Here is a 20,084-nt window from a genome sequence, read left to right as displayed (position 1 = left end):
ATTCTTATAACCAACTGAAGAAAACATAACATCCATATAAATTAACTTACTATCCCTTCCCAGATGCTTTCTACATATTCCCCAAATGGCATCTTGTCAAAATATACGAATAATCGAAATACTAGTACTACTTAAAATAGGTAATTCTAAACAAAGTTTTCAGAAAAGATGCACATGGTATTTAGGTTTAATCAGTCTACTTGAGAGTTATGCTTAATACTGGGAACACAATAGAGCCTCAAAGTATATTTCAATTCACAGTAAAAATCTCAGTTTAATTATAAGAAACTTGTTCATGCACCATTCATCACATTTTATGTATTTATCCACAGTGAACTTCAATCTAATTCCAAAGCACAAGGTGCTACTGACTTAATTCCCCAAGGGTCAACACCTTGAGTACAGCTCTTCTTTAATGACTATCTTTAATGTATGTTAAACTTTCTGCTGCCTTTGACCATATTCAAAACTAATGTATGCCTTGAATCTTACAAACCTTATTGTCAATCACTAAATTAGTAATTAATCACTTGTTAATGATTGCTAAAGCATACAAACTTTTCTTAGGCCCTAATTATGAGAGAATCAAACTCATTTTATACTCAATTTAGTAAAGGTAAATAAACAGCACTTAAGAATTTATAAAACTTTTTATCTATATATAGTATGAAATTTGATCCACACAACACAGATGAGGACATTTTATGAAACAAAATTAATGTCCAAAGGCTAAAAGACTTACACAAGTCACATAGTGTCAGAGCTTACACTAAATCAAGGTCTTCTGACTTGGATAATTCAGGACTCTTAAGCACAATCTAACTTTGATAATTAACAAAATCAGGGTCATTATTATTCAAAATATTTCTAAACCACTTTTAAGGGATTCATAATACCTTAAAACTAAAAGTACCCTAGAGAGATCTACTACCTCATTTACAAATGAGAACAGAGATGAAAAGAAGTAAAAATCACTTGCCCATGTTAGTGGTAAAGGCAATACTAGATGCCAATTCTACTCATCCTAATACAAGGCTCTACCCACACACTCATGGCCCTTCAAAAATAATTAACATAAAGGAGTTGCCTATTTTCAGAACTCAGACAGCTGTGTTTTAAAAATTCTCAATTAAACCTCTACGAAAAAAATCCATCTTTTAAAGACTACAAATACGTGGGTTTCTTTGTAAGCAAACACTTCCTACATTTGAACCATTACGTACATGCTAATACCAGTGACCAGTAACAGAACCAACTGTCATCAAAGAGGAAAGATAAAATACGGGCCCAGGAAGGGTCTCCCTCTAATGGTTACAAAGGTAGTCAGCAGTATGTTCTGACTACTTCTGGCAAAGATAGGAAACTGCCCAGAAGTTACCACTGTAACTTCTTTTGTACAACTTCTATTTCAGCAAAAAGAGAACTGTAAGCTGATGACCAGAAATGAAATATATTCCAAGAGAGAAGGGCATGATTATGAATTGTTGCCATGCCCTCTTTTTGGTATTCAAAGGCATTCTATCAGAGGAGGACATGGCTACAACCTGCCTCTCAAGGTCCTATAATAGAGATTTTTGAAGGACTCAGAAGTGGTTTTTCATTAAAAAACACCTTGAATAATGTATTCCAATAGTTTATAATGAAACTTTGTTAACAAACCCACCGGTCTGATAGTAGGTTTCAGCAACAGAAGGCTGAGGCTGGGCAGCGGCAGCTACAGCAGCAGCAGTTGCTGTGGGCTGCTGGTAGTACTGCTTACTATCATAAGCTACAGCAGGAGCTGTGGATCTTACATATGAGTACGAGTCCTAAAGAAAGGGAATGAAAGAAAATCTTGGTATGAGTGAAATGGCAGGAAAAAATCCCATCTTTACTATATAAAAGTGGAATTAAGGAAAACAAAACATTTTGGACTTCATTGAATAAAGTAAAAGTTATTTCAAGCAGCACATTTAACTTTCACAATCAGATACATCACCAGAACATTTAAAACTAATGCTTTAAAAAAAACTGTATTAAGAAATTCATGGCAGTTTTGCCTTAAAGATGGATCCCACAGTAAAGACCACCTGTGTGCTAAGCCTTCTGACTACTCCAGCTTTCTTTTCATTCCTATGTACTACTATCATTAAATATAATGATGAGTTGGGTTTCCAGATAAAGGAGAAAAAAGGGGAGTGGAAGTTCCTGGTAGAAGGAATACTATACAGTTGACCTTGAACAATGCCAGGGTTGGGTCACTGCACCCCTGTGCAGTTGAACATCTGCATGTAACTTCTGACTCCCCTCAGAATTAACTACTAATAACCTACTGCTGACCCTTGAACAATATCTTACCAATAACAAAATCTATTAGTACATTTTTTGTATATGTATTACATACTATATTCTTACAATAAAGTAAGCTAGAGAAAAGGAAATCTTTTTTTCTAATTGTGGCAAATCTCAAATAAAAATTCCAATATATGTATTGAAAAAAATTTGCATGTAAGAGAGCCCACACAGTCCAAACCCATGTTGTTCAAGGGTCAACTGTATATAAACCTCCAAGGCAGGGAAGATCAGGTTAGCTGGGTGCATTCTGGCTCTACGTTAAGTGAAAAGGAATGGAGAGATATAGAGGTGGAAAAGTTGAAGAAGTGGGCAGGGCCCAGAAAATGAATGGGTTTCATTTACCCTATTAAAAACAATGAAATCATGATATCATCTCTGGATATAATGAAAACAATCATACGTCAAAAGGAATTCCAAGTTTAGTAACTTGCCAGATATTAATAACAAATACTAACATTGTGATTCATGTCAATGTTTTACTTAAAGCAATTAATTTGTATACTTCAGAAAGAACATAGAAAAATTAGGCCAAGCCCAGAAGGATCAGTGTTTAAAAAGCAGATCCTAAAAGCACACAAAAAAATGGGTTACAGGAATTTGAAACAAATTTGATTCAATAAGCAAGTAGTAGTTTAGTGCAATAAACATTAGATTTTTATGTCCCCATAAGACTGAACAAAAAGTAACTAGGTGACTAAGAGCAGGATCAATTTACTAAGAAGGAACACCTTGGGGAAGAATGTACAGGCAACAACCTTTCCACCCTTAAAAAGTTTCAAGACACTATGTAGTTTGTCCTTTATAGTGTAAATTCATATTCTCAAAATAGGTGACATAGCTGTGTTTCAAGTGGACAAATAACACCCTAGCACAAACAAGGGTGTTACACAATTTTTCTCAAAAATTTGTGGAAAATTAAAATATTTAAGCAGTAATTAATGGAAAATTTTTTAATTAAAGCAAACACAGATATAAAATGGAATGGAATGGACTAAAGGGCATTATCAATATTAAACTCACTGCAAAGAAACGTAATGCTTGGGCTATGCCCCTGAATTACCTAGGAATACACATTCTCTTTTCTCTGTCAGAGGTATATTTTGAAAGATCCAAGTCTGTGAAACAGTGGCTTGGACATTATATTACACAGGGGCCACTGAAGCTTACATGTTAAGGCTACTGAAACTAGTAGTTTTCTTACCTGGTAGTTTTGTGTAGTAGCTGGAGGTGGTGGTGGTGGTGCTTCTTGTTGCCTCTGGGTATAACCATAGTCAGTAGCTGTATGTGCAGTAGGGTAGCCTCCATAAGCAGCAGCTGTTGCAGCAGCTGCCACAGCTACTGGAGCAGGCCTGGCAACTGCAACTGTGGCGGCTGCTGGTGCATAGGCAGCAGTAACTGTATGTGCAGCTACTGGAGCCTGATGGACAGTATAGCTAGCAACTGTAGTTGGATGAGAGTAGGCTACACCGGAAGCTGGCTGCTGGCTATATTGTGAAGTAGAAGAATAAACATAATAAAATTTACTTTTAAAATCTAGGAGTTTAGTCAACTTAAATGAAAAGCACATTTTCTAGTAAGTCAATCATGGACTACAAAAGACCAAATATGTGAACTCAGTAAACCTCCTAATCAATACCATATTTGTTATTACTATATAATTTTCATTCCTTATTCTCAAATACATTAGACAGTCACACATACTATGTTTCAGATTGTAGATCACAGCACAAAGCAGGGATGACAAACTGGGATAAGCAGCAGTATTAGGAAGAAAAAAAATTGATCAAACTAGGAATTTTATAAGATATTTGTTATACGCAAAGTTCTTTAGTATGTTGTATCTATAAAAATCTCTCTACAAAGAAATCATGTTAAGAAAAATACCATATTCTAACTCCAATTATGGAAAGCATTTAAGGTAAAACTATTACCCAGTTGACTTAAGAAATACTTCCGATGCTCTATGGCCATGGTTTTCAACTGGGGTAGATATTTGTACTCCCTGTGGACATTTGGCCAGATCTGGAGATATTTTTGGTATCAGACTGCAGAGGAGGTGGTGCTGGTAATGTGTGCTACTGGCATCTAGTGAGCAGGGGCCAGTAATGCTATTATTACATATCCTACAATGCACAGGACAACAACCCACAATATAGAATTACCCAAAGAGTGTCAATAGTGCTGATGTTGAGAAATCTTGACCTAGGGTACAAAACCTACAACAGAATATCTATCACTTGGTTAAAATTTACAGGTCATGGGCAACAGTTCATTACACATACTTATTTTTCTCTTAAAAATGTACATGTTGCAAAAGGAGATCTATGTCAGATGCTTTGTAACCCTATCCATTTAAAACTCAAAGAGGCAAAAGCACTTTCCAAAACTGTAAAGCAAATCAACTGCCAGCTCAAGTTCTTAATGTTTAACTTTTAAATTGAGGGCCTATGTCATATAAAACAAAGGCATACAGATATTAGCATATGAAAGTGTATTTTTTTGTTCTAGGTTCTCCAAGGAATACACTCACAATTATATTTGCTAAAGCTGTATTTCCAAGGCAAAAATGCCTTTTAAAGAATAAAAGAGAGCCCCAACAGCTATTTAGCTGACTGTAAGTTTTAACATGAGCCAGTAGTTAAGAATAGCTAAGAAAAAAATACCTGACATAAGCTGAAACTGCACTATTAAACTAGAGTGTCTGACTCATGGGTTATGGTACAGGGTATTATTCACTGGTATGCACAATACCATACAAATGTGCCTGGGGACATTGTCTAGAAAAGGTGACTGGGAAAAATATGAGAGCTGCCTTCTAATAGAAGAGACTTACTCCATGCTGCTCCAGAGAACAGAACTAGAACCAATGGATGGAAGGGTGGCAGATTTCAGCCCAATATGAAAAAGAGAAAAAACAAAACAAGACAAAACAAAACTTAGAACAGAGTCCAAAGATATTCTATAATTTATTATTTGGATGATGTTTTCCATATTTTGATATTAAAATTAGCTAATATTTTATACATATATGACAATTATAAGACAAGGAAAGGGAAGGTTTTTAAAAATCTTTTTAAATTGAAGAATAGTTGACATATAATATTGGTTTCATGTATACAACATAGTGATTCAATAGTTGTATCCATTATGAAATGCTCAAAAAAAAAGAGAAGTTTAAATTTTAAGAGTGGGAAATTGGTTTGGGATTGACATTTTCTAAGGCTAATTCTACATCCTTAAGGAAAAATGCCAACACCATATAATACTTCTTCAAAATTCCTAGAACTGAGAAAAATAAATAGTATTTAAAATATAAATACCAGTTCTGTGAAACTTGTACTTAACATTTAGTGGTAAAATTTCATACATCCAGACTACAATGCATAGGAGTTTTGTTAAGTAAAAACTCAGATCGTCTCGGATTCCTATACTGTTTCCATTCAACCCACTGCTCTTTATCCAGTACCTGTTCACAATTCTTGGTCCCAAAACTTGTCCTGTAGGACAAAGCAGGGTAGGAATAGAATAGGAATGTCAGGTCAACTAGACAAGCAATTTGACTTCTACTGCCTCTGACTGAAAGTCCATGTAACTCAGGAAGGGATGACCATGTTCTTCGGTTTATGCCTATTATCCCAGCAGAATTACTAGTGGTACTCTCTCATTCTCCTACATGTCTCAGTCTGAACAATAAATTTTATAGTCACCCTTCCCAAGAACCACATAAAAAAGAATGCTGATGCATTTAACAATTACCATGTACATCCCTAGGGCTGCCTAACCTGCTATATATAGCCATGTCCCCATAATCTGGTACAATAATCTCTACCAAAAGCATCATGAAGATTCAGTTCCAATTCCCACGGAGTCAAGGGCTAGTGCAGCTGACTGGTATTCAGAATAAAGATTCTCTGGTTTGTTATAATAGACACATCTGGTAAATTCTCCTTTGATTTCAAGTATCCTTAGAAAAACCAACTTTTACATGATGTGGATGACCAGACTGGACTATACCAATTTAATTAAGTATTCAAAGGCTAAATAAGTAAATTCATTTTTAAAAATTCAGGTCAAATCAAGTTAAATTAGTTTTAGTAAAATTAAGTTTTAACTTGAAATAGTTCAAATCAAGTTTTTTACCTAGTTTGAAGTGTCAGAATAAATGGCATTAAGTTATATCTCTACATTAAAGACTTAACTGTCTTTAAATTATTTAAGTAAAACAGGTTATAAAGAATCCCAATCTTGTTCCATAAAAATACATTTGTGAAATATGAGAACACTTTCATTTACTAAGTAAAACAGGAGTTTCCATTTAGATGACACTATTCTTTGTGAATAAATTAAATCTAAATTGCTTCAGTCAGTTAACCAGGACAAACCAAATAATACATCATGAAACAAACCTATAAAAACAATATGAGTAAAAAAAGCTTAAGAAATACTTAAAAGAATCAGACATAAAAGGGAAGGGTATTTCATGAAGGGGTTGGGTGGGGGAGGAAAAGAAAGTATTTAGGGAACAAGTAATATTAGATAAAAATACTCTTTATACTCTTGAACTTAACCTGGAGGTTAATGGCCATCTTCCTACCTCCCTGCCAAAAAGTAGAGTCAGTCAGAGGCCTTACCAAAACAGCCAGCCAAAACAACCAGGTATTTAAAGAAAACCTTCTACATACTGCAAAAGAAACAAAGAATGACCCCGTGGGAAACATGGGTATCTCAAGGCAACAGACAAATATTTTCAAAAACTAATTTGTATCCATAAAACAAGAACTTTATACTAGTTAAAAGATAAAGTTGAGGGATATGAAAACTATAAAAGACATGAAACTATAAAAGAGAAGAAAAAACTAGCAGGTCCAATAACCTACTAGAAGGAATTCTGGAGAGAATAGAAAAAAGCAGGTAAAGGTAATTAATAAAATTTCCCACTCTCGAAGGGAGGCACATATTTTCAAGTACAAAGGGCCGACAGAACGCAAACCAGAATGAAGGAACACCTAGAGAGACAGCATTTCACAACTCAAGACAAAAAGATCCTTCAAGTCTCCAGAGATAAGAAAAACAGGTCACCTACATACAACTAAATGAAAATCAGATGTTTTGTTGACAACACTAGTGACTAGAAGACATTAGGGTAATGTCTTCAAAATTCAAGGGAAAACTGTTACTAATATAGAGGGTCTGTACCCAGCTAAAATAGTAAGGCAGAATAAAGATTTTTTTGACATTCAAGGAACAAAGGAGTTTACCTTGTATACTCCTTTTCTGAGGCAACGACAGGAATTACTTCAGTGAAAAATAAAGCAAGAAAGAAACAATGGGATCCTGCTAACAGTGGGTCCAAACCCACGAGATGAAAGAAAGCTCAGGTCAACAGCTGTCTGGCAAGCCCCAAACTTAAGACAGGAGGGAACCAAAGGAAGGACAGAAGTCTCCAACAGAAAGATGTCCAGGAAATACAGAATTGTACAACAGACAGTAGACCAGGAGTCTAGAAAAATCTTAAGACATAATCAAGACACCAACAAAGAAAAAAGAAGAGGTAATGAAAGATCTCAGGAAATATGAAATTGCTCAAGACAGGCATTATCCTGGTAAAAAGACATCACAGTTCAACAATTAGGGTGTAAAAAAGGAAAAATCTACTTGAACTTGAGCCTAAGAAAATTCCTCCTACTAAGTGCTATAGGGCTGTAAAAATGGAACATATTAGGAATTATCTGAATAGCACTTGGCTTCACAGTAAACACTATTGTAATAATGGAACCGTTTTGCTTTAAGGTTCTAGAATCAACCTAAATTATAGAAGATAAACTATGATTACAGAACATAATATAAATGTTATCACAAGTGAAACTATAGCTAAGTTGACAGATGGGGTAGAAAAGGGGGAAAGTAAAGCACAGGAGTTTCAAGGTTCTTTCCCCAGCAAGTACTACCTGATGTAACTATAAATGGCATGTATTGTTCCAAGTAACAAATAGCATTTTCAATTGAATATGGAAAGAGAAATGGAAGGAGATACAATATGAAAGGAGAAAGGAGAAACATAAATCCTAACTATGACTATGAGAAATCAAGATATAATGCATAAAGTTGATAAATTAAGCCTATTATTTAGAAATAAATAGGTTAGAAACAAAACCAGAATGCATTAAAGGTGGGGATCTTTAGGAAGTAGAATTGGGACACAGGGAGAAGGAAAACAAGGGAACGTTTCATTGTAAGCCCTTCTATACCACTTTATTTTTTATTATATCATACATTACTCTGGGGGGAGAAAAGCATAAAGGTATTGGAATATAATTATCAAACTGGGAACTTGAATGACCAACCAACCCCTAATTTAAATATTACTTTCGAGTTGTTTCAACTGAACTCTTAATTTCTACATTTCTGGCCTCCACCCTAACCTGTACCCAAATCTGGGCCCCATTTTTAGTGCTTTAGAACGACATGGCTTTACGCTATATTAAATTTATAGTCACTACTGAAATTAAAATAATTCATCTGTACAAATGGCTTGTCCATCCATATGAGTGGTGTCTGTTAATAGGGGAAACATTTCCATAACTCCTTTAGTTTCTACACAACATTGTTTCTTAAAATGTGATCCAAGAATGGATAGGATCCAGGAGGTTCTCCCTTTTTCAGTTAGATATTGCCTTCACATATTTTAATCCAAACAATTTACTGCAACATAATGAATGGAGAACCCCTGAGGGCAGATTTGAGAATCCAACCATCTTAACTGAGATATGAAGATTTGTAGAAATGTTAAAACAATGACTCTTCTCTATTTTTTTGGCTGCAGCCCCAAGTCTGTCGACCACAACTGCAATATCTTTATCAAGGGCTCCAAATCTCCCTGTTTATCCAGTGTGCTGCTGATCAAGTATCATCTTCTGTGTTAGCAGAGATATGAAAGGCTTTGGGAAGCAATGGCATAGAACTCTGAGACTCCCACAAGAAACCAGCACAGAAGGTAAACTAGGGAAAAGCCCACTTCCCCATTTTAGGGAGAACTGTAAGGAACTGTCCTGTCTGAGCCTTAGCTGGGTAAAGAGGGGAAAGTCTTTTCTGAAAATTTTTAACCATAAGCCAGCCCTCCCCTAGGTTTGGGCTCTGGAATTCATATTATCTGACCAGGCAAACTCTCACCCAAGAAATCAGTTTAATATATCTCTGGACTGATAGAGCTTCTAGGTGCCACAAAATGCCTATTCTTCTCTAAATGCTACAATGTTTCAAGAAACAGGAGAGCTCAATCAAAAATCACAACAAAACCCATAAGGAAACAAGTTACTATGTATGAGCAAGAGTTCGCAGAAGAAAACAAAATTTGAAGAGACTACAAATATTAGAATTACTGCATGCAAAATGTAAAATAAGTGCACTTAAAGAAGTAAAAGAAGCCTTCAAAACTAAGATGAAGGACCAAGGGGTTGATAAAAAACCAGATGAATATCTTAAAGAACAGAACTACCAGAAATGAAAAAATACAGTTATAAAAATTTTAGTTAGAAACTCAGAAAGGCATTACATAACGATTACACATGGCTGGCAAGAAATTACTGAACTAGAAACTAAAAAATTACCCAGAATGCACAGAGAGACAAAAATATGAAGAATTTTAAAGAGGTTAAAAGACCAGGAGGCTAGAATGAAAAGTGGTAACTTACCTCTGCAAATGGAGAAAAAGAATGGGGGAGAGTTAACATCTAAAAAGCATGTCCGAGATTTCCAAGAATTAATAGAAGATAACAATCCTCAGATTCAGGAGTCTCAACAAACCCCAAGTATGATTAAATATAAAGAAATGTTCACCAAGACGTATCTATGTGAAACAACTGTTAATATCAAAACAAGGAGAAACACTTATAAGCAGCTTAAGGGAAAAAGTTGCCTATAGAGACTGATGACTTCTCAAAAATGAGGTTAAAGACACTCTGAGATTTAAAAAAAGACAAAAAACTGTTACTGATAGACATTCTCAAAGATTTTCTTTAGGAAGAATGAAAATAATCTTGGAATGAATCAATGTTAAACAAAAGAGTGGTAAATAGGAAGGTAAATTTATATATTCACTGACTATATAAAAACCACCATCAGAATTGTGTTCAACACTGATTGGCTGTGGGGTTTAAAAAATCTAAAATATTGTATAACAACACAAAAATCAGGAGACTGATTCAGATTAAAGCATTTTAAGTCCCTGCATTGTTTAGGAGAGTAAAGATAATAATTAACTTTAGATTCAGTTAAATATTCATCCTAAATTCTAGAGGAACAACTACAGGACAAAAGCAGACTGTCTAATTTTTGACTTTGTAAAAGGGATAAGGGGAAAGTCTCAATCAAGAAAATGTAGGCAGCTTTTATCTCCTGTATTATTAGATGTGCTTTTTCTCTCCTGGAAAACATAGTAATGTGTGCAGTTGTTTCTATTTTGGATAAAATGGCAAAGTAACTGATTAAAATCTTTTTTATTTCTTTTTCATGGCACACAAAACATAGAACTTTCAATTAGTCTGAATTTAATGCTCAATATTACTGGACTTTTCTAGGTCAAATTATAGCATGTTTTATCTACAAAATTACTGACAGATTTAACTTCTTTATATTCAGCATTTCAAAATGTTGAAAAAGACGCAAAATTAAACTTTCTCTAGAATCACCCCCAAAACAAACCACCTTTAAAACTACTCCTTACTTGGTATGATAATGTCACGCTCCCATTACCTTCACAATGCTAATAGCTAATACAAAATAATAACTATCATATAATTTTAGAATAAATTTATATTCAGGCCCCATTTCTTCTTAAAAACTAGAATAACTGATCTTACCATACCAATGTAATGCATTTTGTACAATATATCTATTTTCCCAGAAATAAAAAATAAATTAAAAAATGTATTTTCATTTAACTCATCTTCAAACACAATACTTGTTTTTGAACAAGTTTTGAAGCACACACAGTGCTTCCCAATACTTTAAAGCCCACATGACCTCTAAGACCCTCAAAAATTCACTGAATATGGTATTATACTACAAGACCTCTAAGACCCTCAAAAATTCATTGAATATGGTATTATACTACAAAACTTACATAAAGTTAGCTAGTCCTTCTGTAGCTCCAAATGAACAAATCCTAGTTTTCCTATAATGGCTACTCATTAAAATTATACCAGTAATTAGATAATTATCAAATCCTTAATCCAGCCTCTCTAAAGCCCTAACATTGCTTACTACCTTCTCTATCTTCTTTTTGTTCCCTGCACACCCAGTATTTGTTTCCTTCTCTGGTCCTACTTTAAATACAGATATTCCCCAAGTTTGTAACTATATACATATACTATCTTTCTTCCATTCATTCAAAATACGTTTACTAAATGTTTGATGTATGACAGACACTGTTCTTTCTCTGGTTTCATTCATACTCACAATGGTGGAACACCACTATATGGAGGATATACAGACCCTAATCCCTTTTCTAAGATCTATTTCCAAATGTCTACTCAATATTTAAAGAGATATAATATATGCCCAGGACTCTTGACTCTTGTCAGCACTTATAAATACTTCATTGAGTTCTCAATTATCTCAGTGAAATACAAATGGAGAATGTAGAGGCTTCCTAGAATGCTGATTAAGTATTCTTTTTTTTTTTTTTTTTGGGTGCTGGTTACACAGGTGTGTTCAGTATATGACATTTCATTAGGTTACTATTACTATACTTGCAGCTCTTTTTTATATATTATGATTATAAAGTACATATATTTTATATTTTTATATATTCAAGAAATTTAAAAAAATCAATTCTATGAGGTAAGAATTAATATTATCTCTACTTTATACTTCAAGAAACTTAAGTTACCATGAGACTGCTTGCCCAAGTTCACATGGCAGGCAATAGAGGGAACCAGGATTCAGCTCAAAGTTTGACTTCAGAGCATATCCACTTTCCATCATATCAAGCAATTCATATATACCTGTCGTGGCTCAATACTTTTCCTTTGTTTAAAATTATTTTCTCTTCATTTTCAGAAAGAAAGACAATGAAATCCACCTTATATTTCACAGTAAGAATCCTCCAATTCCCTATTTTAGTATTTCATTCAAACTCTGTTACGTTCATTAGCACGGCATAGCTATTTGTAGGTATATCTGACCGTACTCTCATCCACTTAAGTATAAACTTCTTGAGAACAGGGACTGTGCATATTGTAGATGTTCAATAAATTTCATGTGAGTTACTCCCTACATGTATACTTTTACATAAATGCCTGAGAAGACTAACATTAAAACAAAAAATAGCCCGATTTTTAAAAAAAAACATGGAATACTTCACGAATTTGTGTGTCATCCTTTTGCGGGGGCCATGCTATTCTTGCCTGTATCATTCCAATTTTAGTGTATGTGCTGTCAAAGCGAGCACCCAATTTCTCTAATTCATTAATTTGTCCTCTGTAAGAATGAATTAAGAGCTGCACTACACACAGCTTTCACACAACACTAAGAACACAACCATACTCAAAACAACTAATTCTGACAGAGTGGTACCAAGAACAATTTAGACAACCATAGTTCATATACTGCTCATCTTTAATAATGTGTTTAAGTAATTCTAACATATTACTATTATGTAATTACTATCATGTCAGTTACTACATTTATAAGCCCAAGGACTGTCTTCTGATTAACCTGATACTGTATTTCTTAATAATAATTTGGCTGATTTGTTTTTGACAAATAGTTCTATTTAAATAGCTCTGCATTCTAATCCAACTGCCCATAGCATATCTTTCTCTGGGATCTCTGTTTTAATCCAGTCATCTGTCTATCCTGTATCAATACCACACTTAACATTTTAATAAACTTAAGGTATCTGATAATACAAGATCTTCCTTGTCATATCTTACCAGACTGTCATGATCACTTTTGGACAAATATTCCCTTTACTGTCAACATTAGAATCCCTTTATCAAGTTATCCCAAAAATCCTGTTGAGATTTTTACTGGAGTTACTATATACCTCCTCTGTATGTTCTTAGGAGAAAGTTGCTAACTTGGTGGTATTTATTTTCACTCCATGAATACAGCCCGTCTTCCTTCATTTACGTATTCTTTTAAGGCCTTTATACCCTATTGTATTTTTTCCTTAAGGGTTGTGCATATTTCATTAGTTTCATTTTTTACTTAATAGGTTTTGTGGCTATATATAAAGAAAACTTATTTGAAATTAGGTAATCTAATTCAATATTGCTCAAACAGGAATGTTACCAATTTTTCAGAAAATTCACTGAACTGTTATTTCTCATATTTTTGTCTATTACTTACAAATAATCATGTTGTTTGCAAATAAATTTCCTTCCTTCCCTATTAAACTAACACTGAACTGAGGCCTACCAACTGATAAGTACCTATGTTTAAAATGTTTTACTTTGAGATTACAAAGCTCTCTATATTAAAGTACATGACAGACATCAACTAAGGAGTTCTTTTAAAACCCTTATATGTATTACTCAAATCTCTACACTTTAGAAAACTAGCATTGGTAAAATGCCTCCTGAAAATGACACACTAGGCTAGTAAACCTTTTACTTAATCTTCACCTCAAGGCAAATTAAGTGAGGAACTGAGTCTCAGAAAGGTTAAGTGACTTGGCTAAGTGATCGAAGGGGTACAGCTGGGATTCAAATCCCAAGTCTGACTAGCTCCAAATTCATGCCTTTTCGTCATAGTATACTGTAAGGCAGTTTACAAAAGCAGTCAAGCATACACCTTAAACATCCTATACAGGGATATTTTGGTTCACCCTGCTCTCAAGGCTATTAATAACATATACAGGAAATAGCATCAGTGTAACAGCAGCAATCCTTTTAGAAAGAAAATTTTCATTACTTCAAACTCATTCATTCAGTATGAATCCTAATATCTCCGATTCAACAATGGAACAGCTGATACAATTAGCAATTGCAGTAATTCTTTTTTGTAGAGCCAGTAAATTTCCATCACAACTGGTTTCAAAAACCTGTTCACCTGGTTTTTTCTTCACCTTCTCAGTTAGATATTACTCCTTTTCTACCTTACTAGTGTTACTTTTATTCTTTCCCTCAAGACACAATACTCAACACTATATTCAAATAAAGGAAAAAAGGCAAACTCACCAGTTTATCAATTTATTCTATGTTAGTAATATGAGGAAGATAGTTATCCTTTAGGAACAGATGTCTTGAAGACATCTCAAGAATACTTAGATGCGATGCTGTCTTTGGACAAGCAGATGCTTAATTTAAACTAATGTCCAAACAGTCAAAATCCACTTAAACATTTACCATTTAACATTTGCTAAAACTCTAAGAATATGGGGGTAGTTGTATTTTACACCTTTATACAATCTCTAAAGTCTTTGACCAGCAAGTACTAGATATAAAAAGGGTTAAAAAAATTGCCAAATGATTATTTTAAATACCTACCTTTATTGAACAGGTAGAATAACATTCCAATTATCAGTGATACACTAAGAGTTTTATATATAGGACAAAGGAAATCAGTTTAATTAAGCACAAGCTAAAGATTTAGGTTATCCAGGTAACAGACAAGTATCTTGAATAGATAGAAAGGTGTCAAGAACTGGTAAGTCCAAGGCTTTTCTGAAGTATAGGAAAACTGGCTGTTTAACACTCTCGAAGAAATGGTTACACCCTATTAATGATTAATAATTGGAATATAGTAGGATTACTTTAATATTTGTATATCTCACAAATCCCCTTCAAAAACTGAAAAACTCTTATAACTTCCACATCGTTGCCAATGAATGAGGAATAAAAAGATTTTGATCCTATGTAAGTATTAGAAAGTTTTTTTTCCACTGAGAATTATCTTTCCTTACATTCTTTGCTACCCTAACTCCTTGTAACTGTTCAGTTTTTTCGAATTAGATGTCTAAAAGCAAGTCAAGTCTACCTTCTCAAAAAAGGTACACTACTGAAACAAGTTTACCTATCAAGTTCCCTTTCTGCTATGAAACCATTTTTTGGAAAATTCTGCTCACCCTGTGCTCCACAAATTTACATTCTACCAGAAACACATACAAATTAATACTTAAATTTTTAAATCTCTTCATTCCCAAGGGGGAAAAAAAGCACATGAAAGGTCAGAAAATGAAGAGATTACATTTTTGCAAGACTGGCAAATAGCATAATAGGTTCATTTACTTGACTTAAAAAAACACACAAAGCAGGAAGAAAAATATTCAGTAGCTGATGGAACATGCAGCACAAGAACTGAGTAAATGCTTACCAGGGAAATGCTTAATATGCATTATAAAAATTAAAAACTTGAGTATATCTAGAAGTTATTACTGTCAGAACTTTAAGAGATCTTTGTAACACCTCTGAAAGAATCTCATCTTCAGTATGGCAACATAAATCTCAAATAGTAACAAGCAATAAAGAAGTCCAAATGTTAAACAAATTAATCAAATATCTTACCAGCAGTAACCAAGAAAACTAAGAACCCAAATTAAATCGAGATTTACGGCAGTTACTTTCAGCTGTCTGTATACAATGACAGGTGAAGCAATTACTCACATCATCCAGGTGTAAATGCTTAAGATTTCCCTGAGTTTGCATACTTCAAATTAAAAAATTGCAAAGTAATCTTCCATATCTCAAAGTTACATTATCACAATTTCTAGACAGGAAGAAAAATGAGCATCATCTCTGCATTTTTTTGTATATACTTTTATTATTAATGCTATTTGTTCATCTTCCTTGAGCCAAAGTATTAGCACTACTGGGTCTGATTTCTTTCCCTTAAAAGCTAACAGAGCATCTTAACAATTAGTTATGTTGATATTGTATGCGCACAGGTATGTAACTCTCCAAAGCCTAGTCTTTTCTTGTTAAGACATACATATAACAAGCAATGTTAATCGTTCGGCTTGTTACAGTTCACTGTAACTTTGAGATTCAAAGTCAAAGAAAAAGTAGGTACAGAAATTTCCTAATAGTTTTTCTACATTGGGATAAAATATATACATGCAACTATTTTATTAAAAAGTGATGAAGTATCTATAAATTGACATTTCCTCCCCTCATTTCTATCTGTAGGTTTGAATTAGAAAAAATATTTCCGAACTGCCACAAAGAACAAACCCACTACATTTTAAGGTTAATAATTCAAAAATCTATCACTTTGCCCTTAGTAACAGAAAAATAGTGTGTAAAGCAAGTAAAAGTTTTAATGGTTAAGTACAGCCTTATCAAAAACACACAGTACTTGGTAGCACTGGATTCATGGCACAGGTACTGATTAGCTATCTCTTGTTTTTCCACAGAAAGCAAAATGGCTTGATTTTTTCTCTCTATCCAAGAAAATTATTAGCCTTAAGAAGTTTTATCAAAGTAGCTGAGACTTTGTTAGTTGTTTCATTATCACAACTTGTAGGCAAAGGATTTAATGCTTGAAAAGCCCCAAGATGTTGCCCCAGTAATTTGTCATCTCAGTCCTTTTTCTGGAATATAAATCTAAAGATAAGAGAGACTTACAAAAAATGCCACATACGTTCAAAGCACCCAACAATTAGCAAAATACCAATTTCATCAATAAAATGCACATTACATATTTTACATCTTTTAAAAATCAATGGGATCTCAAGCATTGTCGTATTTTAATTGGCAGCAATTTTTTTTTTAGTGATACGCAAAATGATACTCCAGTGAATGGCAACTTAGATTTTCATGAAATGTGGCCAACTTCGATTCTCAGAATTCAAGTTTTTAACACAGAAAGAAAGCCCTGTATTTCACTTCACAGATGAGGAAAATTAAAGCCTAAATTAGTGATGTCCCCAACGTCATAAAATCTAGAGCTTGGAGACTGGAACCCAGGTCTTCTGGTTCCCAATTATGCCCTTTCCATCACACAACACGCCGCCTGGGGTGAATGAGATGAAAAAATTACCTGGGTTTGACTCACCTAATATGCTTACTACACAGATTTCTAATATAATCTCTCTCTATAAACACCTTATCATGTAAGTGCCCTTTATGCATATGGCCTCAATTTAGAGATGTCTCAAACTGACTCTACCGACAACAACAAAAAAAACCTAGTAGTTATTTTTTCCTTTTGGTAAAATGTATAATGAATTCCAGACACTTCAGAAATTAGAGCTTTCCTTAAGATAGAGATTTCATATGGTGCATTACAATAACAGTACAATCTCACTGGCCCACCTCCAGCCTAAACTGTACAGTTAGAGCAAGGCTGTGGACCCATTTGTCAGCACTAGAAACTTCGCACCTCTTTTCCAGTCTCCAACTATACAATTCACAGGTGGTTGGTATGTTTACATCTCTCTCCGGAGTAAATACTAATAAAGGAATGTAATGACACCGCAGTTGTTTTGCAGGGCTCAGTGCAGGGCCAGGGAAAGCCACAAGACGGAGAAGGTACCAGAGAAAACGACACGTAAGCTGGGCCCAGGGGGCCGGAGCAGCGGAGGGAACACCGGTCTCAGGAGGCTTCGCGCAAGAGGCCGGTGGCTGCTCTCTCCTTCGCCCACCCTCTCCATCCCCACGTGGGAGGTAGGAGGTGGGGGCCGTACAGGCGGGGCGGAGACCCGGGGGAAAATCCGAGCTTTGGCCTCGGTTCCCTCCCTCAACCGGTCGGGCGGGGGCGGCGACAGGGCTCCAAGGCCGCGGGAGGCCATTTTAGCTGCGGGGCCGCCGAAAACCACGGCGGCCCTCCACGTCCCCAGACCTCGGCCGACGCGGGCTCCCGCCCCACCGGGTCCGCTCCCCGCCGCGAGCCGGGCGGAGCGGGAGAGGGCGCGGGGCCGGGCCCGCGACGGGCCGGGGCGGCCGGGCAGGGGCCAGCGCGGGGGCGTCCACCCGCGGGATCCCGGTGGAGGAGCGAGCAGGGGGAGAGGAGAGAGGGCGGGAGCCGTTACCTATACTGGGCCGCAGCCGCCGCCGCCGCCGCCCCGCTGTGGGTGAATCCAAAGTAGTTGCCGGTCGCCATTTTGGCATCTTCCCCCAGCCGGCTGGGCACTGCGGCGGGCACGGAGAGTCGGGTCCCATGGCGGGAGGGGACGCGCGGAGGGGCAGAGACGCCGAGGGAGGGAAAGGGAGAGAGAGAGGCCTGTGAGAAGCCGTCCTCGCCGGGCCGGGGCCGCGGCCGCGCCGCCTCCCCTCCCGCCTCGCACTCCCTCACTCACTCGCACGCCTGGGTGGCGGCCGCCGCCTCCTCCCCGGAGCCAGCCCCAACCCCCGCGCCTCCCCGCGGCCCCGGCCGGGGAAGGGGCTGGGCAAGGGCCTCGCCGGGGCACATTATACTCACCATAGGTGAAAGAAACTACAGGGCATATGGGAATCATGGGCTCGAGCTGCTGCGGCTGAACTCTGAACTCTCACCCACTGCCTCCCTCCTCTGCCCCGCTCCTCCTCAGCGGAGAACAGACCGCTGTCTCCCGCCGCACTGCGCAGGCGCCCCCGCGCGCGGCTCGCTGGGAGCTGTAGTCCCGCTGCCTTCGCGGCTCGGGCGGGCGCGTGCCGGGCCTGGGTGGCGGTGGGCGGCGGTGGGCTTGGGTAGGGTGCCCACTGTGTAGGCCCGCAGATCTCCCCCAAATGACGGTGACTGCGATCCGCAAACCCAGGCTGTCGAGGAGCGTGCGAGAATCGCGTCGCCTGGCCGTGGGGGGAATGTGGGGGAGTGACCGGAGAAAGTGACGTCTGTTCGTTTTTTCTGCTTACTTTTCACTTTTCTTTCACTTTGCGTGTGCTTTGCGAGAAGAGGGGAGGAAAGAGAAAAATGATGCAACTGTGCCACTCTGCTGGACTGGAAGCACACCCCAAACACCCTTTTTGGAACACCTCTTTCTGCCCCCTCCCCCCCACGTGCACCCATTCCTTGAGTTATTCACCGCCTGTTGCACAACTCATACCCCCATCTCCCAAGTGTCAGGTTAGGTACTGGAAACAGGCAGTGAACAAAACGAGTTCCTGCTCACGTGGACTTCACCTTCTGGGAAAGGGAAGAAGGTGTTAGACAATAGCCAAATAAATACTGTGTCTGTTGGTGATTGTGCTTTAAATATAAAGCAGGGTAAATAAGGGAGTAGAGGGACGTGCTATTTCAGTAGGGTATGGATAGGGTGATCACTAGAGTATAACCGTGAAGAAAATGAGGGACAAAAATACTTAAAATATTTATGTTAAAAAAAAAAAACTAGAACAAGGAAGGAGAGCAAGCGAGGGGTCCTAAAGCAGGAGTGCGCAAGAGCAGCAAAGTTTGTGTGGCGAGAGGTGAGTGATAGGCAAGGTAGACCAGAAAGGTCCTTGGTAAAGGTGCCACGTCTTTCACGGTAAGGACAAAAGGATACTCTCCCCCTTGCAGGCATTTCTTTCTTCCCTCTGTTTTCTACTTTTTCCTTACTTTCTGGGTTCAATTTCAACCATTCTCTTTCCTCTTGCAGTCCCTCTTCTGACTTAGTTCTCCCACCTTACCTCTTTCCTGCCTTCCACCAATGCAGAAAGTGCTTCCTTTCATCTCTACTTCACCTTCTCTGTGCCCATCCCCAGACCCTCTGCTACTCATCTCTCCCCAGTTTTGGATATGAGCATTAAAAAATAATGCAAAGTTTGAATCAGAGGTCACTTACGAAGTTTAGGGATTTATCCCACCTTCTTATGTCAGAGCAGAAGCAATACCTCAATTGTTATTTGTGC

General features: G+C 37.1%; 1 protein-coding gene and 1 non-coding gene across 4 annotated transcripts in view; both read right to left on the bottom strand.

Moving 5' to 3' along the window:
• The window catches only part of ZFR (zinc finger RNA binding protein), a 70,448-nt gene extending 51,595 nt beyond the window's left edge, over positions 1–18,853 (bottom strand). For 2 of the 3 annotated variants that reach the window (XR_008995316.1, XM_057496062.1), the window contains exons 1-5: positions 18,697–18,853; positions 18,308–18,407; positions 5,168–5,191; positions 3,536–3,818; positions 1,664–1,808 (exon numbers count right to left, since the gene is read on the bottom strand). Coding sequence is in view for 2 of the 3 variants with exons in the window: in XM_057496062.1 (XP_057352045.1) it covers positions 1,664–1,808; positions 3,536–3,818; positions 5,168–5,191; positions 18,308–18,407; positions 18,697–18,733 (589 nt within the window). In the remaining variant the exon portion in view is untranslated. The remainder of the gene's footprint in view (positions 1–1,663; positions 1,809–3,535; positions 3,819–5,167; positions 5,192–18,307; positions 18,408–18,696) is intronic. The other variant, XM_057496065.1, reaches the window with a different exon arrangement.
• Positions 12,678–12,784, bottom strand: LOC118932842 (U6 spliceosomal RNA). The gene has a single exon (XR_005032918.2). It is a non-coding gene; the product is annotated as a U6 spliceosomal RNA (small nuclear RNA).
• Positions 18,854–20,084: the final 1,231 nt, after the last annotated feature.

The sequence above is a fragment of the Manis pentadactyla genome, chromosome 2 (genome assembly GCF_030020395.1).
Source record: "Manis pentadactyla isolate mManPen7 chromosome 2, mManPen7.hap1, whole genome shotgun sequence".
Taxonomy (NCBI): domain Eukaryota; kingdom Metazoa; phylum Chordata; class Mammalia; order Pholidota; family Manidae; genus Manis; species Manis pentadactyla.
The sequence above is the reverse complement of the archived record's forward strand: the minus strand, read 5'-3'. Positions and strand labels throughout refer to the sequence as shown.